The sequence below is a fragment of the Podarcis gaigeae genome (genome assembly GCF_964106915.1).
Source record: "Podarcis gaigeae genome assembly, chromosome: 11".
Lineage (NCBI taxonomy): Eukaryota > Metazoa > Chordata > Lepidosauria > Squamata > Lacertidae > Podarcis > Podarcis gaigeae.
Window position 1 is genome coordinate 34,160,262 of NC_139687.1, and position 18,767 is coordinate 34,179,028.

At 41.0% G+C, this 18,767-nt stretch overlaps 2 protein-coding genes across 6 annotated transcripts in view; one reads left to right on the forward strand and one right to left on the reverse strand.

The window, feature by feature from the left end:
• Positions 1–282, reverse strand: part of MSH3 (mutS homolog 3) — a gene marked incomplete at its 5' end in the record, with an annotated part of 51,640 nt that extends 51,358 nt beyond the window's left edge. For all 5 annotated transcript variants that reach the window (XR_014556281.1, XM_083703127.1, XM_083703126.1 and 2 more), the window contains one exon: positions 94–282. Coding sequence is in view for 4 of the 5 variants with exons in the window: in XM_083703127.1 (XP_083559253.1) it covers positions 94–282 (189 nt within the window). The remainder of the gene's footprint in view (positions 1–93) is intronic.
• Positions 283–492: 210 nt separating this feature from the next.
• On the forward strand, positions 493–15,945 carry DHFR (dihydrofolate reductase). The gene is made up of 6 exons (XM_083703356.1): positions 493–719; positions 1,968–2,017; positions 3,141–3,246; positions 5,015–5,141; positions 15,065–15,180; positions 15,408–15,945. The coding sequence occupies exons 1-6, from the start codon at positions 508–510 to the stop codon at positions 15,484–15,486; spliced, it is 690 nt and encodes a 229-aa protein (XP_083559482.1). The 5' UTR covers positions 493–507; the 3' UTR covers positions 15,487–15,945.
• The last annotated feature ends 2,822 nt before the right edge of the window (positions 15,946–18,767 follow it).

Here is an 18,767-nt window from a genome sequence, read left to right on the forward strand (position 1 = left end):
GAAAAGAAACGTGCTTTGAGGAGGTTTTACGTCAAGTCAGGCTCAGGCACCCAAACGCCGCCACCCGCTTCCCACCACAGTCAAGGCTCGCACCGTGTGCGGAACAACTCCTGCAGCCGCCATACAGCCCTCGCTTCTCTTCTCCTCTTCAGCGGCGGCGGCGGCAGCAGCCGAGGAGGAAGCGGTTGCCCGGAGGGATCCCGCCGCCTGGAAGAACTTGCTTAGCACCGGCTGCCCTCGGGCCCCGCCGCTTGGGCCGGGCCTGCTTCGCCCCCGCGGCATCCCGGCCTCGAGACTGGGCAGTTGCCCCTCAGCAGCCGTTCGGAGAGCCACGCGACCGGCCTCGCGCCGTTCCTCGGCCCCGCCCCTCCCCCGCGCCAAAAAAGCCTATTGTGGAGATTATACGAGGGGGCGGAAACCGTTGGATTTCGTCACAGAAGGGGGGGGAAGGCCGTTGTTTTATTTGAGTCGCGGAGCCTCGTGGGAGGAGGTGTGTCCGCCTTACGCATGCGTAAGTGGCGCAGAGCTTCACCACCCCGCCCCTTCGTTGGACTCGTGGGCTGTTTAATTCCAAAGTCTAACAGATACCGCTTCAATACCGGAGGCAGATTCAGCACAGGCACGGGAGGCATTATGGTTCTCTCATTAAATTCCATTGCTGCTGTATCCCTGAACATGGGCATCGGGAAGAATGGGGCTCTTCCTTGGCCCCCGCTCAGGTAAAAATGCTTGCTCGCTTATGTTTTATCCCGCGCTTTTAAACGGAATACAAATCCCAGCATGCACTGCTGCCTTTACACGACGGGTGATTGTGCTGAGGACGAGAAAAGCAGGCTGGGAGTTGGTGTCTTTTCTGAAACTATATTATGCTAGTCAAAGGGGCAGTAATTGTAATCGTTTATTTATACATACCTTTTACATACTTATTCAGCCTCTCCTCCCTCCCACCCCCGGATATTTTTATGGCACCCTTCAGGACAGAAAACCCTTTCCAAGGCTGCCGGTGGAAATGCTATAAAAATCAGTGTGAAAAATATAAAACATACCAAACGCCTAACAATATATACTGTATTTTTCGCCCCATAGGACACTCTGTCCCATAGGACGCACCTAGTTTTTTGGGGGGAAAATAAAGGAAAAAATTCTGCTTCAGGGCGCTCTGCGCGCTGGCCCCACGCTGCGGATGTCTGCCCGGCACGAGGGGTGCTCTGCTTCAGGGCGCCCTGCATGCCGGGCGGCAGGCTGCTATCTGCAGCCTGGGGAGCCCTGCGGGAACTCCCGCGAGCTCCCCAGGCTTGCTGATAGCTTCCTGAAGCCTGGAGAGCGAGAGGGGTCGGTGCGCACTGACCCCTCTCGCTCTCCAAGCTTCAGCGAAAGCCTGTATTCGCCCCATAGGACGCACACAGATTTCCCCTTCATTTTTGGAGGGGAAAAAGTGCGTCCTATAGGGCGAAAAATACGGTAATTAAAAAAACTAAAGCAGCAGCATAGAACCAGCTCCGAACCAAGCCAGCAACCCATCAAAAATATAGCATAAAACATAAGTGACAACCGTCTGAGTATGCAACCCAACTTCATTAAAAATAGATGGGGATAAAAACAAGCATTGGCATCACGTAATACCTGTAAGTCTGGATTTGGTACAAATTTTGCTTTAGTGAGCAATTTTAGGCTTACTATGGAAATTTCTTTCCTTATGCACTCCCATCACATTCATTTTCACCATTTATCAGGGAATCATGATCCCAATGCCTTATAGAAACAGTAATAGTGGCTCAACGGCATGCACAAATAAATAAACAAATAACCCAAATAGGGGTGTGTGAAATCAAGCCAATCCACAGTTGTATGAGCTCCAAAGTTAGCATTTAACAAAAGAGATGCTGAAATCTTGAGGTCAGGAATAAAGATAACTATTGCAAGGATGACATGATTGATTACAACATTGTTCATTTGTTTTTGAACAGGAATGAGTTTAAGTATTTTCAGAAAATGACAGTGACACCTACACAAGAAGGTAATGTTAGTTAACTTTCCATGGGTCTTGTTTTGTTTGTTTCAACCACGAGCTCTCATCTATATACTTTGGGAAATGAGTGACTTTGGTCCAGATTAATTTTTTATTCTGGTGAAAGGGCCTTCAAATCTTAGCATATTTCAAAATTTTAAACAAATGAGGTTCGAGATCCTAATGCTAGTTATCATGCCATAAGTCTACAAGTTGCTGAGGAAGAGAGGTGTCGTGTGTCTTAGTGTATGGCAGTGCTTAATGATGTGAGAATATTCTCCACAAATTGTAAATTCTGTGTCGTCTACATAGCTGCTTTAAATGTTCACACCTCATTAATCGAGATTATTCTCCAAAAGATTATTCTCAAGAATTTAACATCACTAGCAGTGCCATATGACTGCAGTCCTGGTTCAGTTGAGGTTGGTGGCACAAACCTTCCATGGAAGATTGTAGACTAAGTCTGCATCCTAAACTAGTGATTTAATAATAGCACATTTCTTTGGCAAGTTAGAGTGTTCATTTTGCACACACATCTCTTGGTGGAGCCATAAAACAATCTTTACAATTTTAGTGTTGTTTTTATATTGCAAATCTGTGATGACTGGTGTGCATTAGGACAGGTAGGGTGAAAGGTAGGAAGACCAGCAGTACATGGATCCAGAGCCAATGACAGGCAGAGCCCACTAACTCTAATTTTGTCCCAATCCTCTTGCTGGGTTCTACAAGGACTAAACTGAGACTAACTCTTGAATTTAAATATGTTGTCTTTTTTCTTCCATAACTCTTCTTGTAACCTAGGTCCATTGACTTAAATGTTATTAATTCAAAGCATATTAATAATAAAAATAAAAGGTTTAAATTGTCTCTGTTAAATCAGTTGGTTTGAGCATGGTGCTGATAATACCAAGGTCGCAGGTTTGATCCCCATACAGGCCACCTGCATATTCCTGCATTGCAGGGGGTTGGACTAGATGACCCTTCCAACTCTACAATTCTATGATTCTATGAATTCAACTGGTATTAAGTCGAATATTGTGGTGCTGCTGCTTAAATAGAGGTTGCATGGACATACCACCACCACTAGATGTCACTAGATAATAACATCAAGTATGTTCTTTATATTTTACAGGAAAACAAAATGTAGTGATAATGGGTAAAAGGACTTGGTTCTCTATTCCTGAGAAGAATCGCCCTTTAAAAGGCAGAATTAACATAGTGCTCAGCAAGGAACTGGTGTAAGTACCCATTTTTTTGAAAAATTGGAAGAGGATATAAAATCATTTACTGAATTTAACTGGCTCAGTGGGATTAGTTTTAAAAGTTTCTGTGTTAGCAATAGTACCTTTTAAAACTAATCCCCTGTTCAGTGCTAAAAATGCCTATCCTGTAGAAAGTGTTAACTTTTCTATGTGCTCTTTAAAACCTGGGGGCCATGTCAGGACACATTTTCTGTTCTGAATCTTTTAATTCCTGCATGGTTACTAGTATTTTGGCTCCAAATTTCCAATTTGTCCCAAATATAGTTTCTATTTTAGATCCCACATTTCCTCCACAGAGCTCAGGGTGATTAGAAATGGTTCTCCCCCATTTCTGCCCTAACAGCAATCCTATGAAGTCAGTTAGACTGAAGGATAGTGACTGTTCTAGGGTCACCCAATGAGCTTGATAGCTCAGTGGGGACTTGAACCTGGATCTCCCTAGTCCTACTCCAACACTAACCACTACACCATGGTCATTGAAGCAGAAACATGGTAGAGATAAATGCTTGCAGTTCACAGCTGAGATTATTGCAATATTATCATTTTTATACTTGGATGCTGTAATGGGAAAAGGGGGCTGCTCGTGCGTAAGCGTTTAAGTCCTCCAAGCTTTACCATCAGTTCCTAAACTTTCCCAGTCCGAGGAGCCATGGGTGCATGGCTACCTCAATCGCTGGCAGAATCCGTCAGTGGGCGTTTCCGGAATTTATGCCAACATAAGAGTTCCTTGACGGAAACTCTCCTTCTGGATTCTCTGCGTGACAGTTTCCTCCGCGGAGTGGGCGTCCCCAGCGGAGGTCCTGAGCCCTCCCCGCTGTTCTCACTGGAAACATCTTGGAGCCATTCCTCCGATTGAGTTTCTGCAGGAACTCTCCCTCTCCCCCTACTGGTTCCTTCCTCCGCATCCGAGGCTCTCCTAGCCTCCTTGAGCCCTTCCACCACCCGACTCTCCGATGGCAGTTCCCTGACAGATGCATACATGCACACACATATGAAACATGCATATATCTATACACATGACTATTTTTGTAGTTGCCTGTGGTGTTCAACTGTAACATAATAGATATTATGCTGAGAAACTTCATGTGCATGCTTACGAAAATGTGATAGGAATATTCAAGGATGGATATATGCATGTATGTATGTGAACTGTAGCATATCGCCTGATTTCTAAAATTGTAGAAATATCTCAAGGACAACAAAAGCGAACTATCTGTAGTACAGCTAATAATTTATTTTAATTTCCTATATTATTTATTTATTGAATTTATATACCTCCCTATACCGGGGGGGTCTCAGGGCGGTTCACAGAATAATGTCTTGTTCAAACTGTAGGCTTAACAGTTTATGAGGATGTAGTTTTACCTTCTCACAGAAGTGGTTTTACACTGTAATTCTAATTGTATACAGTGGTACCTCGGGTTACATACGCTTCAGGTTACATACGCTTCAGGTTACAGACTCCGTTAACCCAGAAATAGTGCTTCAGGTTAAGAACTTTGCTTCAGGATGAGAACAGAAATTGTACTCCGGTGGTGCAGCAGCAGCAGGAGGCACCATTAGCTAAAGTGCTGCTTCAGGTTAAGAACAGTTTCAGGTTAAGTACGGACCTCCGGAATGTATTAAGTACTTAACCCAAGGTACCACTGTATCAGCCACAAAATCTAATGATCAAGGGATGGTTTTATAAAGGGGGGAGGGGGAATGTGCTTAAATATTAAGCAGTGACATTTGTTTGTTCTAGGAAAATTCCTGAAGGAGCCCATTACCTGGCCAAAAGTCTAGATCAGGCATTAGATCTTCTGGAATCACCAGAGTTGGCAAGTAAAATAGACATGATTTGGATAGTTGGAGGCACTTCAGTTTATAAGGTATGGGTCAAACACAAGATTAATATTCTAAAATAATGTAATATAATAATCAAAGATGGACAATACCTACTTTTAGCATGGCCTTTTCACATCCTGACAATTTTCAAATCATTGAAGTAGACAACACATTTAAAACAGTTTCCATAGTGGGCTTTTCTCCAAATGTAGCTGTACTTTTCCTTTAACAAAGTCACATTTATTTTAGAAAATTATTAATTCTGTTCAAAAGTATTGCAAAGTGATATACTAAACAGAAATTTACTACAATATATTAATAATCAAGTATAAATCTAAAAAAAATACATACTGTTCGACCAATAGTACTTACCCATCCATAGTGGCTGGTACAAAATGCCAGCCAGTCACATTGTATAGCAGTGCAAGATAAAAACTCACACAGCCTCAGAATTCAGATAAATATAATTTCCTACCCCACTTCCCACCTGGGGTGCACAGTCACTCCCTCCCCGCCTCACACCAGTGGGAAGGGAGTAGCTAGGTGCAATCCACCAAGAAACAATACATTTTTGCTTATTTATTTTAATGGTCCTTAGATGGGATTTTCCAGCAAGCCACATTAAAATAAATGCAGCCTAAACAAGTACAATCCTTTGTGAATTGTTAAAAAGAAGGGTGCACATTTTCACCACATTTTTTACCTTCCCGGTTTCTACTGATATTTTTTATATAAAATATATACATATGTTATCCTGGTGACTATAGTGAAGCTTTTTTGTGCTTTTGGCCTCTGTAACCTTCTAATTTAGTGTTTTATTATTATGCATTTTAGTTTGTTTATTGTATAACATTCATTTTCAATGAATGTTGTGAACTGACTTGAAGAATTCTGAGAACCTGAAATACATTTTAAAATAACCTGCCTCCTACTGGAGTATAATGTTTATCTTCCATTTAGAAGAAAACGCCAATTGAGAACTGAACAGTCAAAATGCATGCTTCACAAAGCTGCTTTTGTAGTGTTCCAAAAATGTATACTTCAGTTAATAATTTATATTCTTCATATCTAACCTAGTTAAGTTTTATGCCTTCTGCTTCACTTCCTGTTACTTAAAAGAGAGCAGTGCTATTCAGCGTTGCAACTCTCAGGCATTAATTGTTTGTTTTTTATTATTGTTCCCTGCGTCCTGTTGTTCCTGTGGTGGGTTAACCTCATAGCCACAGGCTGTCTTGCCCAAGAGAGTATGCTACTCTACTAGTCAATGTAACATTTTAATGTAAATTCTGTCTATAACTTCAAGTTCTAGTAATAAAGCCATTTCCTGATAGCCTGCAAGGAAAAAGTAAAATGGTTCTAGAGACAGCTTTATTTGTGAGCTGACATGGTTTTAATGAGATGGACTAAATTAACATGAACACCAATAAAATTCAGAGTGTTTTAGTGCATTTATCAGAGATGTAGTATGCTGAATGATAAGAGTTTCTAAAGAACTACTATTATTTTATGAACAGGTGTGTGGGGAGAAAATTATCTATGGGTACTGAATATCTGCTGGTAATTGAAATGAATCATTTTATTTTATGTAATCCATTAGTTGCATGAATTTGCTTTTGAAAGCCTTGTTTTTGACATTACTGTGTTACATGTTTTAATGTAACAGCTTTTGCACCATATCATTAGGCAAAGCCAGTGTTGGGGACAGTGGGGTATAGAACTTTACCAATTAAAGGGACCCCTCACTGTTAGGTCCAGTCGTGGACGACCCTGGGGTTGCAATGCTCATCTCGCTTTACTTGGCCGAGGGAGCCAGCGTACAGCTTCCGGGTCATGTGGCCAGCATGACTAAGCCGCTTCTGGCAAACCAAAGCAGCGCACAGAAATGCCATTTACCTTCCTGCCGGAGTGGTACCTATTTATCTACTTGCAATTTGATGTGCTTTTGAACTGCTAGGTTGGCAGCAGGGACCAAGCAACGGGAGCTCACCCCATCATGGGGGTTCCAACCACTGACCTTCTGATCGCCAAGCCCTAGGCTCTATGGTTTGGTTTAATTTGTAGCCTCACCCAATCCAAAGAACTCTGGCCATACAAGTTTGGGATGAAAGTATATACATTAAAATTGCTACTTTATCCTAGTCAGTTCCAAATATCATTTTACTTCTAGGGTATGTATGAAAATCCATTACAAGTATCATACTGTTGGACTTGGATTGAGGAGTTGAAATTTCCACATACCTGTGGAAGCACTCTGAAGCAGCAGGAGAATGCCTGTCTCAAACCCCTTGGAAGAATGATGGGGTTAGAATTGTGATTAATAATAAATATGTTCCTTTATGTCACCAAAAGGGACAGGGTGGGGCAGAACCTAGTGTTTTCAGACATTCTCAGTGGTGTTTCAAATACACATGTTTTCACTGAGCCATGTGCTGCCTCGAAACGTAACCCCTGGGTATATGCGGGGTGGCCTGCACATAACGGGGCAGAAAGTGAAAAGGGTGCTTCATGGTTGCAACATGTGGGTGAGGAGGAAGATGCAGGAGGTTACAGGATGGTGGGGTTGTGTACATGCAGGGGCATGGGAACGTGAAGAGCAAGGTCATAGTTGTCTAGGGTGGGAAGGGAAAGTTATAAAGGGCTAGTGGGAGCAGGGTGCCCCAGCAGGGTGAGCACACACACATAGTGAATTACATACATTTAACACAGTTACATGGTGATTGTACAGAAATACCTTTAATTAAGAAGGCACGCAGGGTGATATCAAACGTAAGTCCGCTGATTTCGATGGGTCTTCTCTGAGGATGACTAACATTGACTCTTGCCCATTGTACATAGCTTTCTGACAATGTTTGGATCCTCTTCCAAACACATTCCTTTCTCATGTGTTGAATATTGTCATAAAGCTTTCTGTATAGGTTCCAAATGGGAACACGGGTGGCGCTGTGGGTTAAACCACAGAGCCTAGGACTTGTCGATTAGAAGGTTGGCGGTTCAAATCCCCGTGACGGGGTGAGCTCCCGTTGCTCGGTCCCTGGTCCTGCCAACCTAGCAGTTCAAAAGCACATCAAAGTGCAAGTAGATAAATAGGCACCCTCTGGCAGGAAGGCAAACAGCGTTTCTGTGTGCTGCTCTGGTTTGCCAGAAGCGGCTTAGTCATGCTGGCCACATGACCCGGAAGCTGTACGCCGGCTCCCTCGACCAATAAAGTGAGATGATTGCTGCAACCCCAGAGTTGGACACGACTGGACCTAATGGTCAGGGGTCCCTTTACCTTTACCTTATGGGTTCCAAGAGTGTTGCCTGGGGCATAATGAACTCTTTGGAACAAAACTTGGCATTGCAGCTACATCACAGGAGGTGTGATAATGCGGATAATACAAAGTGCTATTCATTCTGCATGTCTTAATTCTTCTCTTTTACTCAACAAGATGGCAGTATCAAAGAAGAGCACTAGCTAAAGATTTTCATAAGTGCTTCTATTTCATACCTACAGGGGGGAAAACAAATGCTGGATCCTCAATGCTGAATATGATTTGTCCTAGTCTTTCCTGCTGCTTGTACTGTTCCTTCAAACAGACCACATAGGGCCAAACTATTCATGTGATGCTAAGTATGTCATTAGAAGGCCCCTCAAAGTGCATTAAAAAACAACAACAGCAGGCATGGGAGTTCGATTTTCATTGCACTGCAACATGAAAAGAGGTTTAACCCTTTCTATTTTCCAGCAATCCTTCTGAAATACACACTCAATATTAATCTGAGCCGGGGGAAGGTTGTTCTCATTACTGTTGATGGGAGCCTTTTTCTGAAGCTAATAGCAATGCTTTGGAGTTGCTATTTTTGTCAGGACTGTGCAGGGAAATAAACCTCCCCTCCTTGGATACCGTGGTCCTAATAAAACTGGGAACTGTGTTGTTTGTTGAAACATATTGATGTACAGTGGTATCTCTGGTTACGAACGGGATCTGTTCTGGAGGCCCGGCCGTATCCTGAAAATTTTGTAACCGGAGGACCACTTCTGCGCACTCATGAGCGGCAAACCCACTGCCGGGTTTGCCGCGTTCGCAACCCAAAGATTACGTTACCCGAAGATAATTCTTAGTGATACTGTAATTCTTCGTGATACATTGAAGATCACACATAGTTTGCCCCTTAGAGAGGAACTGGTACAGTGTAGCATGAGGTTTCATATACAACAGTCTACTGGTGTATGGACTAAGAACATGGTAGAGTCAATACTAGTAGTGCAAACTTGCAAGATCAGACCATGATTGAAATATGATATCTGTGTGCTACCTGTTGTAGCTGAGTTGGGAATGTGCTCTCGCCCTCATGTGCTTGTAGACTTCCCAAAGGCATCTAGTTAGCTACTGTGAAAACAGGGTGCTGCTCTAGATGAGCCTTTGATCAAGCAGGGCTCATTTTCTGTTTGTTCTGGCAACAACTGTATTCCACCTCACTGATAACTTTTATATAGCCACTACAGATTTTATACAGACGTGCAAATGGCACTGAGTTAAATGTGCCTGTTGTTTGGTAGATTTAAATACATTTTCTGAGCCATGATTCATAAACAGTTTTCAGTGGCAAACAATGTGCTGGTTGAGGCTGTTTTATACACGAATGGACAGTGTCACCTGAATGCTTTTTGATTAAAGCATTGTGTAAAGAATTACTCATTTGGCAAAAGGACAGGAGGGGATGTTAAGCTTATCAGTCACTGAACAATGGAAAATGAAAGCCCTTTGCTGTACACTCTCATAAAATACTTTGCTCCATATTTAATGTCAGAGTGTTTAAAAGAACATATTTTATTCTGTTGTATTTAGCATGGCTTCCAGCTTTTTCCAATTACTTTCCTTGCATTAATTAAGAACCGTTTATTTGCGCTTTATTACTGTAGCAAATATCTGCTTAAAAGATAAACTGTCTCTTTAATAGAGTACTTCCCAACAAAAGCAGTCAGCATACTCACTGATTTGCTAAAAATGCTACTCTGTAAGCTTCACATTGAATAGATGCCCAGAGCCAGAATGTCGGGGGAGTGAGAGTACGACATAGTATGTTGTACAAAACAGCAAAGATCTAAATATAGGTAGTCCAATATGTTTTGTATGATTTCATTTATGAAATCAATTTAATAATAAAAGTTTGATTTTAATAAAATAAATGTCAAGTACTTATCAGTAATACCATGTACCGGAACTCTGGGGGAAGTAGTTTTATATATTATTACTGGGTTATTTGGTAGACCAATACTTGGATGTTTTTCCTTTTTTCTATAGGCTAAAAAATTACCAATACTTTTGTGTGTGTATGTGAAAAAAATACAGGGAAGAAGTCTGGTATGTCCTTGACCCTAACAGCCCATACCTTACTCTTGAGGGTTATTGCAATAGTTTAATAAGTCCTTTCCCCCCCTAAAAGGATTCATTAAAAAGTTTGTTTAAGATGTTGTGATGCTGGTGCATGCACACGCACACATTGTGCTAGGACAGTAAGTGAATCTACACTGGGGAAGTAGAGAAACCCTTGGAACTAGGCAAGCAATAGGGAAGAAAGCAGGAGGAAGCACACCTTTCACTTCTTGTTTGCCAGTCACTCTGAGACTGGAACATTCCTATTTACTCAGGTTTACTTGAGAGGGTTTGTGTGATGAAGACCTTTGAAATTAATTAACATGAGTAAGTTAGGTACACTTAATTCAATAAGCAAAATGTAGTTGAGTACCACCCTGAGTCTGCCTTTAAAAGATTGTTTTATTGCATGCACTCCACTTCTGCGTTCACGTTAACATAAAAGGCTATGCTCTATGTCACCCCTACTGACAGAAGCTCAGCTGGTGGGTATATGAGAAGGTCATAGCACCTCGACTCTGGGATGCCTTTTCTAAAGAGGTCCACCATGCTCCATCATTACCTGTTTTTTAAGCCAATTGTTGAAAAAAAGGCTGTTCTAGGGTCTCTTCAGCTATACGAAAATTTCCATACAGTACCAACTTATGCATGCTTACTCAAAAGTAAGTCTGTGTTCATTGGGGTTTATTTTACTATAGTAAGCATGTTTTGAATTGAAGTTATGATAATCATTTATTGAATTGTTAGTTTGCATTTTTGTTTAACTTTTATTTTAGAGACTAGTTGCTTTGAGGACCATTGGCAGAGGTGTGTAGTAACCACAAGATTTGGCTTAGACCCCAGTTTGGTGCTTTGGAAACATACAGATTTGGTTCAGACTGCTTCAGAGCCTGCCCAGTTCACCTCTGATCTGAATCCAAATCCCAGTTTGGGAAAAACAAAGTTGTGTGCCTCCCTAGTGCTTATCATGGAGAAAACAACAAACGGCTATAGCTTTTCTTTTTGACAAAACTGAATGAAATTAGCAGGCATAGCAGGCTCTTTTGGGTCTCAGCTCCTGCCAACCTAGCTGTTCAAAAGCATGCCTGTGCAAGTAGATAAATAGGTACTGCTGCAGCAGCAAGTAAATGGCGTTTCCGTGCACTCTTGTTTCCGTCACGGTGTTCCATTGCACCAGAAGTGGTTTAGTTATGCTGGCCACATGACTCAGAAAGCTGTCTCTGGACAAAAGCTGGCTCTCTCAGCCTGAAAAGCGAGATGAGCGCCGCAACCTCATAGTTGCCTTTGACTGGGCTTAACCGTCCAAGGGTCCTTTACCTTTATACAGTACTGCTCTGCCTAATTGAGTGTGCTAAATCTACACTATGCTTGCAAGCAATTGCCAGTTCATTAGTGCTGATGATGCAGGCTGCTACATGAACACTGAGGGCAGAATGGTTCTAGTATCATGGAAACATCACAAATGGTGGCAATGCAGCCACATCAGGACTGTAGTACATGATCTGACACTTTCTAGAAGCAGTGCCATGCAGGAGATGTTCAAGCCTTTAAAATAATACACAGTTCCAATATAGAAAACAAATATGAAATTATTTATCCAAAATTAGCAATAAACTCTTATTTATATAAAAGAAACATGCTGATTTGACATCTCTTTGGAAAATTATAAAATGGGGGACGGGTGGAAGAAAGGTTAGAGCATGACTCATTGATGGAGTCATAAGTCACTTAAATCCCAGTCTTCTGTATTTTAAGTGCCTTTTTAGAAGTGCTTGCTAAGATTGAAGTGGGAGGATTTGAACCTCTGCTCTGAATAAGAGGTGTGGGGGTGGGGACTTGGTTGAAAGAAATGTCGCAACGTCTTAACTATATTAGAGTTGATGCCAACTGACAATGTGACTTTAAAAAACCAACAACATTTATAAGATGCAGTAGAATCTTTTTCCTTCCTTTTGTGTACAAGAACTGTGTGAGATTAGTAGCTGAACGTTGCCCACTGTCCTGTGTCAGTAGATGTATGTATGTGGGATTCACTGTGGGGTTTTCTCTTTCTCCCCTCATTTTGTTAAGCTGCAAGTGCTTAGCAAGCGAAGATTTGGCACTGCAAGAATGGAAGGATTAATTCAAGAGCTAATCCTTAGTGGTTTCTTAGTATTTCCTTTTCCTTGAAATTTGTTTTATATAATCAGCAGAATGAATCCTCTCTGAAAACTCTGCAGTATGTACACAGAGGATTCTAAAGCAAACACTGGTATTAGATTCCATATGAACCTTTTTTTAGCAGGATACAATGCAGTTTGGAAGTTACTTTCCACATGTGGCAGCAACTTTACTGCTTAATTCGCAAGAAATTTCTCCTTACCCAAAATGGTGGACTTCTTGTTGCAGAATTTACATGGAAATAGAAGTACATATGCCCGAGGTGGGTGGGGGAAGACATAAAAGTGAGCAAAGTAAACTAATGTGAAATTTACCTTTGTAAATTTGAAAAACTCACTCATAACCTTTGTACCTTGCACTCAGACAACCAAAAAGCATTATCAGAATTCAAGGGCACATTGTAGCCTGGCAAAAGGGTATGACCTGGTGAGAGTTTTGAAGGCCAGCAGGAGAAGCCTGGAGGCCCCTGGCCCAAAGATTCCCCATCAATGATTTGGCCCCAAGTACTTCAAAATCTGTTTCTGGTTTTGATCATGCCTTTGTCTTGATTTGGTCTTAATGGTGAATACATTGCAAAAGTTGTTAGCAGGCAATGGGGACAGAGAGGATTACAATCAACGAATAGTGTAATTTTATTCCTGTGCACCCCTTATAAAGAAATGAAATAAAAATTTGGCTTTTCTTGGTCACTAAATGCCAAAAGAATTCTATCTCGCTGATGTGTTCTCCTTTTTACCTGAAAGTATTCAAACTGAACCAGTTTCTTTATAAATTTGTGGCCTCGGCAACTGCTGACTTAAATTGTTGGATTAGATCTGCATGAACAGACGTTTGTCAAAGCAACAGTTACCAACTCAATGTTAAGTGAATCATCTTTAGAAGTTTAAGTGTTCTGCGGGAGAAAAGTGGAAAGAGAATTTGAAATCGTTATGTTGGTAACCATATAGCTGTAGCTGGTTGTGTACTTTTCATAAGCAGGTCTGGGGGCGGTTTCCTGCATCTGTAAATTAAAGAAAGAGGCTACACTTATCAGAACACACAATATTTCAAAACTGATTGCTTCTCCTTATGTGTCCTTTTAAAAAAAATATATCAAATGGCTGCCACATTCCAGGCTAAATTAATACAGTTGTGCATGGCTGTGTTCAGATGTCACTCTAAACTATGGTTTGGCATAACCTAACCTCCTCCCACACTCTCAGTCCTCCCTTCTCCTCACAGATGTCTGAGAGGAGGGATTTAGAAGCTTTTGCATCAACTTTAGGTTGACCACTGTTTATTGTCTTATGTGGAATTGTGGTTAATCTTAAGTATGGTTAAGTTTAATAAGCCAACTTCAGAAACCATGTTTTAAACATGGCTTATTTGAAACTAACCATAATTAAGATTAACTACAGTCTGTCAGGTTTAGAAGGCACAACAAGCTATGGATAATCAAAGCAGAAGGAAAATATATCAAACTTCTCTTCCTGAGTGTTCAGGTGGAAAGTAGGTGGAGTGCAGGAGCCCAGGAAAAGGCTATGTTCATTCATGCCTTGCTAAACTATAGTTTAGCATGATATCCAAATGCAGCCAATACAGTGCTACCTCGGGGTAAGTGAGCGGTATTGGCCTAGGCACTGAATAGACCCGACTATATCTGACTCCTGCCCGTTGTGCAGGGAGTCCGGTAAGGCTAAACCACCTTTGTATTTGTTAAAATTGTTTAATATGTCAGTGTCACTGCTGTGTGGCGCCGTTTGTTATTTTTGTAGTTTCTGTTTTGCTGTGCTGCAAACCACTTTGGGTGCAGTTTTTTGTGGAGAATTGGGATACAAATTAAACAATAGTAACTCGTTGTGAGAATCTGTCTGCTCCTTTTGGTTTCCCAAAACTCCAATATTTCTAGAAATGTTTACAGTTTACAGTAAATGTCTTTTTGTCTAGGGTTGCCATGTGTCTGGGATTTCCTTTTGAGGGGGGCCAGAGCACCCATCCAGGCAGATTTCTGCATTTTTCATGGATTGTCTGGGTTTGGGGGTTTTATTTTATTTTATTTCTTTATTTTTTGTGGGGCACATGCAGGAAGGGAAAGGAGAATGTTAGCCGCTTTGAGACTCCTTAAAGGGAGTGAAAGGCGGGATATCAAATCCAAACTCTTCTTCTTCTTCTACTCAGAAGGCTCTGTGCCCTGGAACAGGAAGCACTGCATCAGGCGGCCTTGCATGGCCTTCCCAGGGCTGTGCTAGGCGCTGAATTGCTCCCAGCGGCCAGTAGGCCTTACATGGAGATGCAGGATGGGGGGGGGGGCACAGTCCCGGGTTTTTGCTCTTCAGAATATGGCAGCCCTATTACTGTCTGCAAATTGATTGATGATATATTATTAAAATTGCCTGTAAAAATTTAAGTTCCTGCCCAGTATTGGCTAATTAAGAAAACACATATTCATTCATTTTATCTGGCTTTTTAAGGCAGCAATGGACAAGCCAGTTCATCAACGATTGTTTGTGACAAGAATCCTGCATTACTTTGAAAGTGATACATTCTTTCCAGAAATTGATGTAGAAAAATTCAGGCTTCTACCTAGGTAAGTGTTTTATGAACAGTAATTTCTCGTTTTCATCTGAAGCTTTACTATTAGTGGCATAACAAAATATTTCCCAACTTAATTTATGCTAATGCAAAACCTGAAAAGAAATATTACAACCAACAATATGTGAAGGACAAAATAATGTCTTCATGTTTTTTTCAGCCTAGTCAAATATGTAATTATTCTTTTTATCAAATTACAAGCAATGCTTTCTCTCTACACAGTTTCCCAGGTGTCCCTGCTGATATTCAAGAAGAGAATGGCATTCAGTACAAATTTGAAGTGTATGAAAAGAGCATCTAGACTTCACCTGATGTGACAACTCTTTGCTCAAAACAAGCTTCTTAATTTAATCCATTTTGGCAGAATAGACGCTCCCCTCCCTCATGTGCTCTCCATGTTGCTTCCTCCTGACAACTGCAGATGCTGAGAATCAGACAGAGGGAGCACCAGGCTCTCTTTTGCCCTCCCAGAGACCAAAATTACATGGGAGTAAGCTCCACTGAAATAAATGAACCAAGTCTCTTTCATGAGTATTCATCTCTGGCTCACTCTCTTCAGGCTAAGGCAAGTTCTGTGGAGAGGCTTCCTCACAACAAGCACAATACAGTGTAGAAACTACAATGAAAAAGTTGTCTCTTGTATATGTGAGACTTCCGTAAGTCCGCTGAAAAATGCCTTCCGTGTTTATGGCTGACAGAATAAATAATGGGTTTGTTTATGTTGTTGTTTCATAAATAAAAAGGTGTGTTTTGAATTTCATCTTGTATGAATACTCTCTTGGACTACAACTCCCATCAGCCCCCAACCAGCCACTGGTCAATGCATAAGTTTTAGTTTCCGGCCATTAACTCACATTAAATTTCAATTTTCTGGAAATGGCTCAAACTTTAGGTCTCATCAGTTTCATGCTTAAAATTGGAAGTGGAGTTTTTTTTCCTGCTGTTGATAATTTTTTTCTTGGTTTTCATAAAAAAAGCTACGTTGCTAGGCAGCAGTCACTTTGCTTATGAATCACTGCCTGGAGTAATTACCAGTGATAAGAAGTTACTATAATCTCCATTAAGAAATTTTAAAAGTGAGTAATTTACCATCAATTGTGTTGGTCAATCTCGCCACAGAATCCTACAGAATAGGGGGGAAATGACAATTAGTGAAATTGTCTTAAACATTCTCTGGATAATACTATCTGATACATAGTCTTTTCCCCCTTCAGCTGCTCAAACAGAACACTGTTGTCAGATTATTTTCCATAACATGTTTTTACTCCTCCACCCTGGTACCATCTTCCATTTAGTGCTCTTTTTGTAATTTTAGAGCAAGCCTTTGTTCAGTTTGCTGCTGAGCTTATATCAACATGTAAAAGTGTGTGTGTGTGTGTGTGTGTGTGTGTGTGTGTGTGTAGTTGTACAAAATGTGTTTTGTTACACTCAGCTATAACATCCCAATTTACTTCAGAGTCCAAAGGTGGTGAGGCAGACCATACACCTTTCGACCCTAATTGAGGCAGATTTTACTGCCAATACTGGGGATCCAAAATACCTGGTCTCCCAAATGCCAGGAACCCCTCCCCCCAAAAAAAACCTCCCTCTTTTCCTTTTCCCTTTCAAAGTGCTGTCTCCACCCACTTCTGTACCCACAACCAATCAAGGTGAAGCTCTTGCTTAGCATACTGAGAATTTTGCCTGTATTGTTCCACCAAACTCTGATTTACCTGGGCCATCTGTCACAGATGCTTCTGATTTTTTTTAAATTAAAAATCATCTGTGGCTTTAAAAATAAATTATTATACTAAATAGAGTTAAACCCTTTTTATTTTTCTGGGGTTCAAAAATGACTTACGAACTTATGTTCATCAATGTAATTTAAGTCCTGTGGTAAAAATGCCTAAATTGGATTTCAGTACTGATCTTAATAAGTCACTGTGTGTTACTGTTTTGTAGTATTAAGAATGTCAGATTGAGATTATTTGTGACAAAGGGTGATATAGAAATTTATTGAATAAATAAAGTAAATAAATGCATTTTGCCTGAGAGTAAAAACAAAGTTTTGCCTTTGGTGTTCATCTCTGCCAACTAAGAAGTTCTAGAAGCCATCGATTCACTGCTGCTCCACTGTCACTTTTCCTTGCAGTGGTGGATCTAGGGGTCTCAAATTTCACTGGCACTCTGTGCAACACTAAAATCCAGTGCCCCTCTGCCTATGGTGCTCCATTCTAAATCATAGATGTGGCAGCCCCCAAATCTGCCTCTGTTCCTGGTGAGCTACACAGCGGGTTTGATCATCTCATGGATGAGCCTGGCCTCTCTCATTGTTCTGTATACATCACATTGAATAATAATGCCTACAGGCCTGAAGCTATTTCAGAACTAGTAGCTTTCTAAAGTACATGCCATAGCAATGTAAGGAATGTATGCACAATCCCTATTACCATTTCCTCTAAGACTCCAACTACACGACACAAAGAGAATGAACTGGCCAATTTCACACTAGTTCTAAAGTTGGTGTTATGGCACAATGAATTGTTTCACCTCCTGTACATTGTTCAAGAATGCAATGCACTTTAGGTGGGCTGCTTTTAGGAACAGGAATATATTTCATAGGGACCTAATTTAGCTCTTTACTACACTCACTACTGCTGCTGTTCCAGCTTTTCCCAGCCATTGAACTTTTATTATTAGGGTTATTTGAGGTAGGGGTGATCAGTTATTTGACTTTATATATAGACACAAGTGAAGGTTGATAAAAGAGAGAGTCTGTTATATGTGTGCATGAAGGTATGACAATGGCAACATCTGAAAAAAAGGGGCTACTGTTACCCATTAAACGGCCACCACTGTGCACAGGGAAAAGCAGTCTGCTAATTAAACTCTCCAAAATTTTGCTGAAGGCTGGCATATTTTAGTTGAATCACCAGTCTACTTTTGGAACTGTAATGCAGACCAGCTGGTTTCAGCTTTCTTGCTAGTTCTACTATTAAACAATATTTAATTTTTAAGCTGTTTAGAACACTTTGTTCCCAGGGAAGCATGAATGAGGGGGATTAAATTATATCTGTATTATACTTCTCTTAGTGACTGGTAATTATATTGTCACTCATTGTGCCATGCTATTCACTGCACTTAGCTGCACAGAGAACTGAGGGAAATGGTTTTATTTTTCCTGTTCTACAACAATAAGCTGACTCAAAGCTACTTTTAAAGTATCTAACTGATGCCAGTGGGGCTACTTGTGAAAAAAGAAAGGGCAACATTCTGAAGATGAATAATTTCCCATTGCCTCAAAGTGAGGTATATAGAACAAGTGAATATTTTTTTTAAGCGTTTTGGAAAACTTCATTTGTGTTCTGATGTACAGTGGTACCACGGGTTAAGTATTTAATTCGTTCTGGAGGTCCATTCTTAACCTGAAACTGTTCTTAACCTGAAGCACCACTTTAGCTAATGGGGCCTCCTGCTGCTGCCGTGCCGCCACTGTGTGATTTCTGTTCTCATCCTGAAGCAAAGTTCTTAACCTGAGGTAATATTTCTGCATTAGCAGAGACTGTAACATGAAGCGTATGTAACCTGAAGCGTATGTGTAAC

Bases quoted from the DNA above. Each gene is read 5' to 3' on its own strand.
- DHFR (XM_083703356.1), top strand. From the start codon at position 508: ATGCGTAAGTGGCGCAGAGCTTCACCACCCCGCCCCTTCGTTGGACTC. The intron at 720-1,967 runs GTAAAAATGCTT...GTTTTTGAACAG, and splicing joins CTTCCTTGGCCCCCGCTCAG to GAATGAGTTTAAGTATTTTC. The intron at 3,247-5,014 runs GTAAGTACCCAT...TGTTTGTTCTAG, and splicing joins GTGCTCAGCAAGGAACTGGT to GAAAATTCCTGAAGGAGCCC.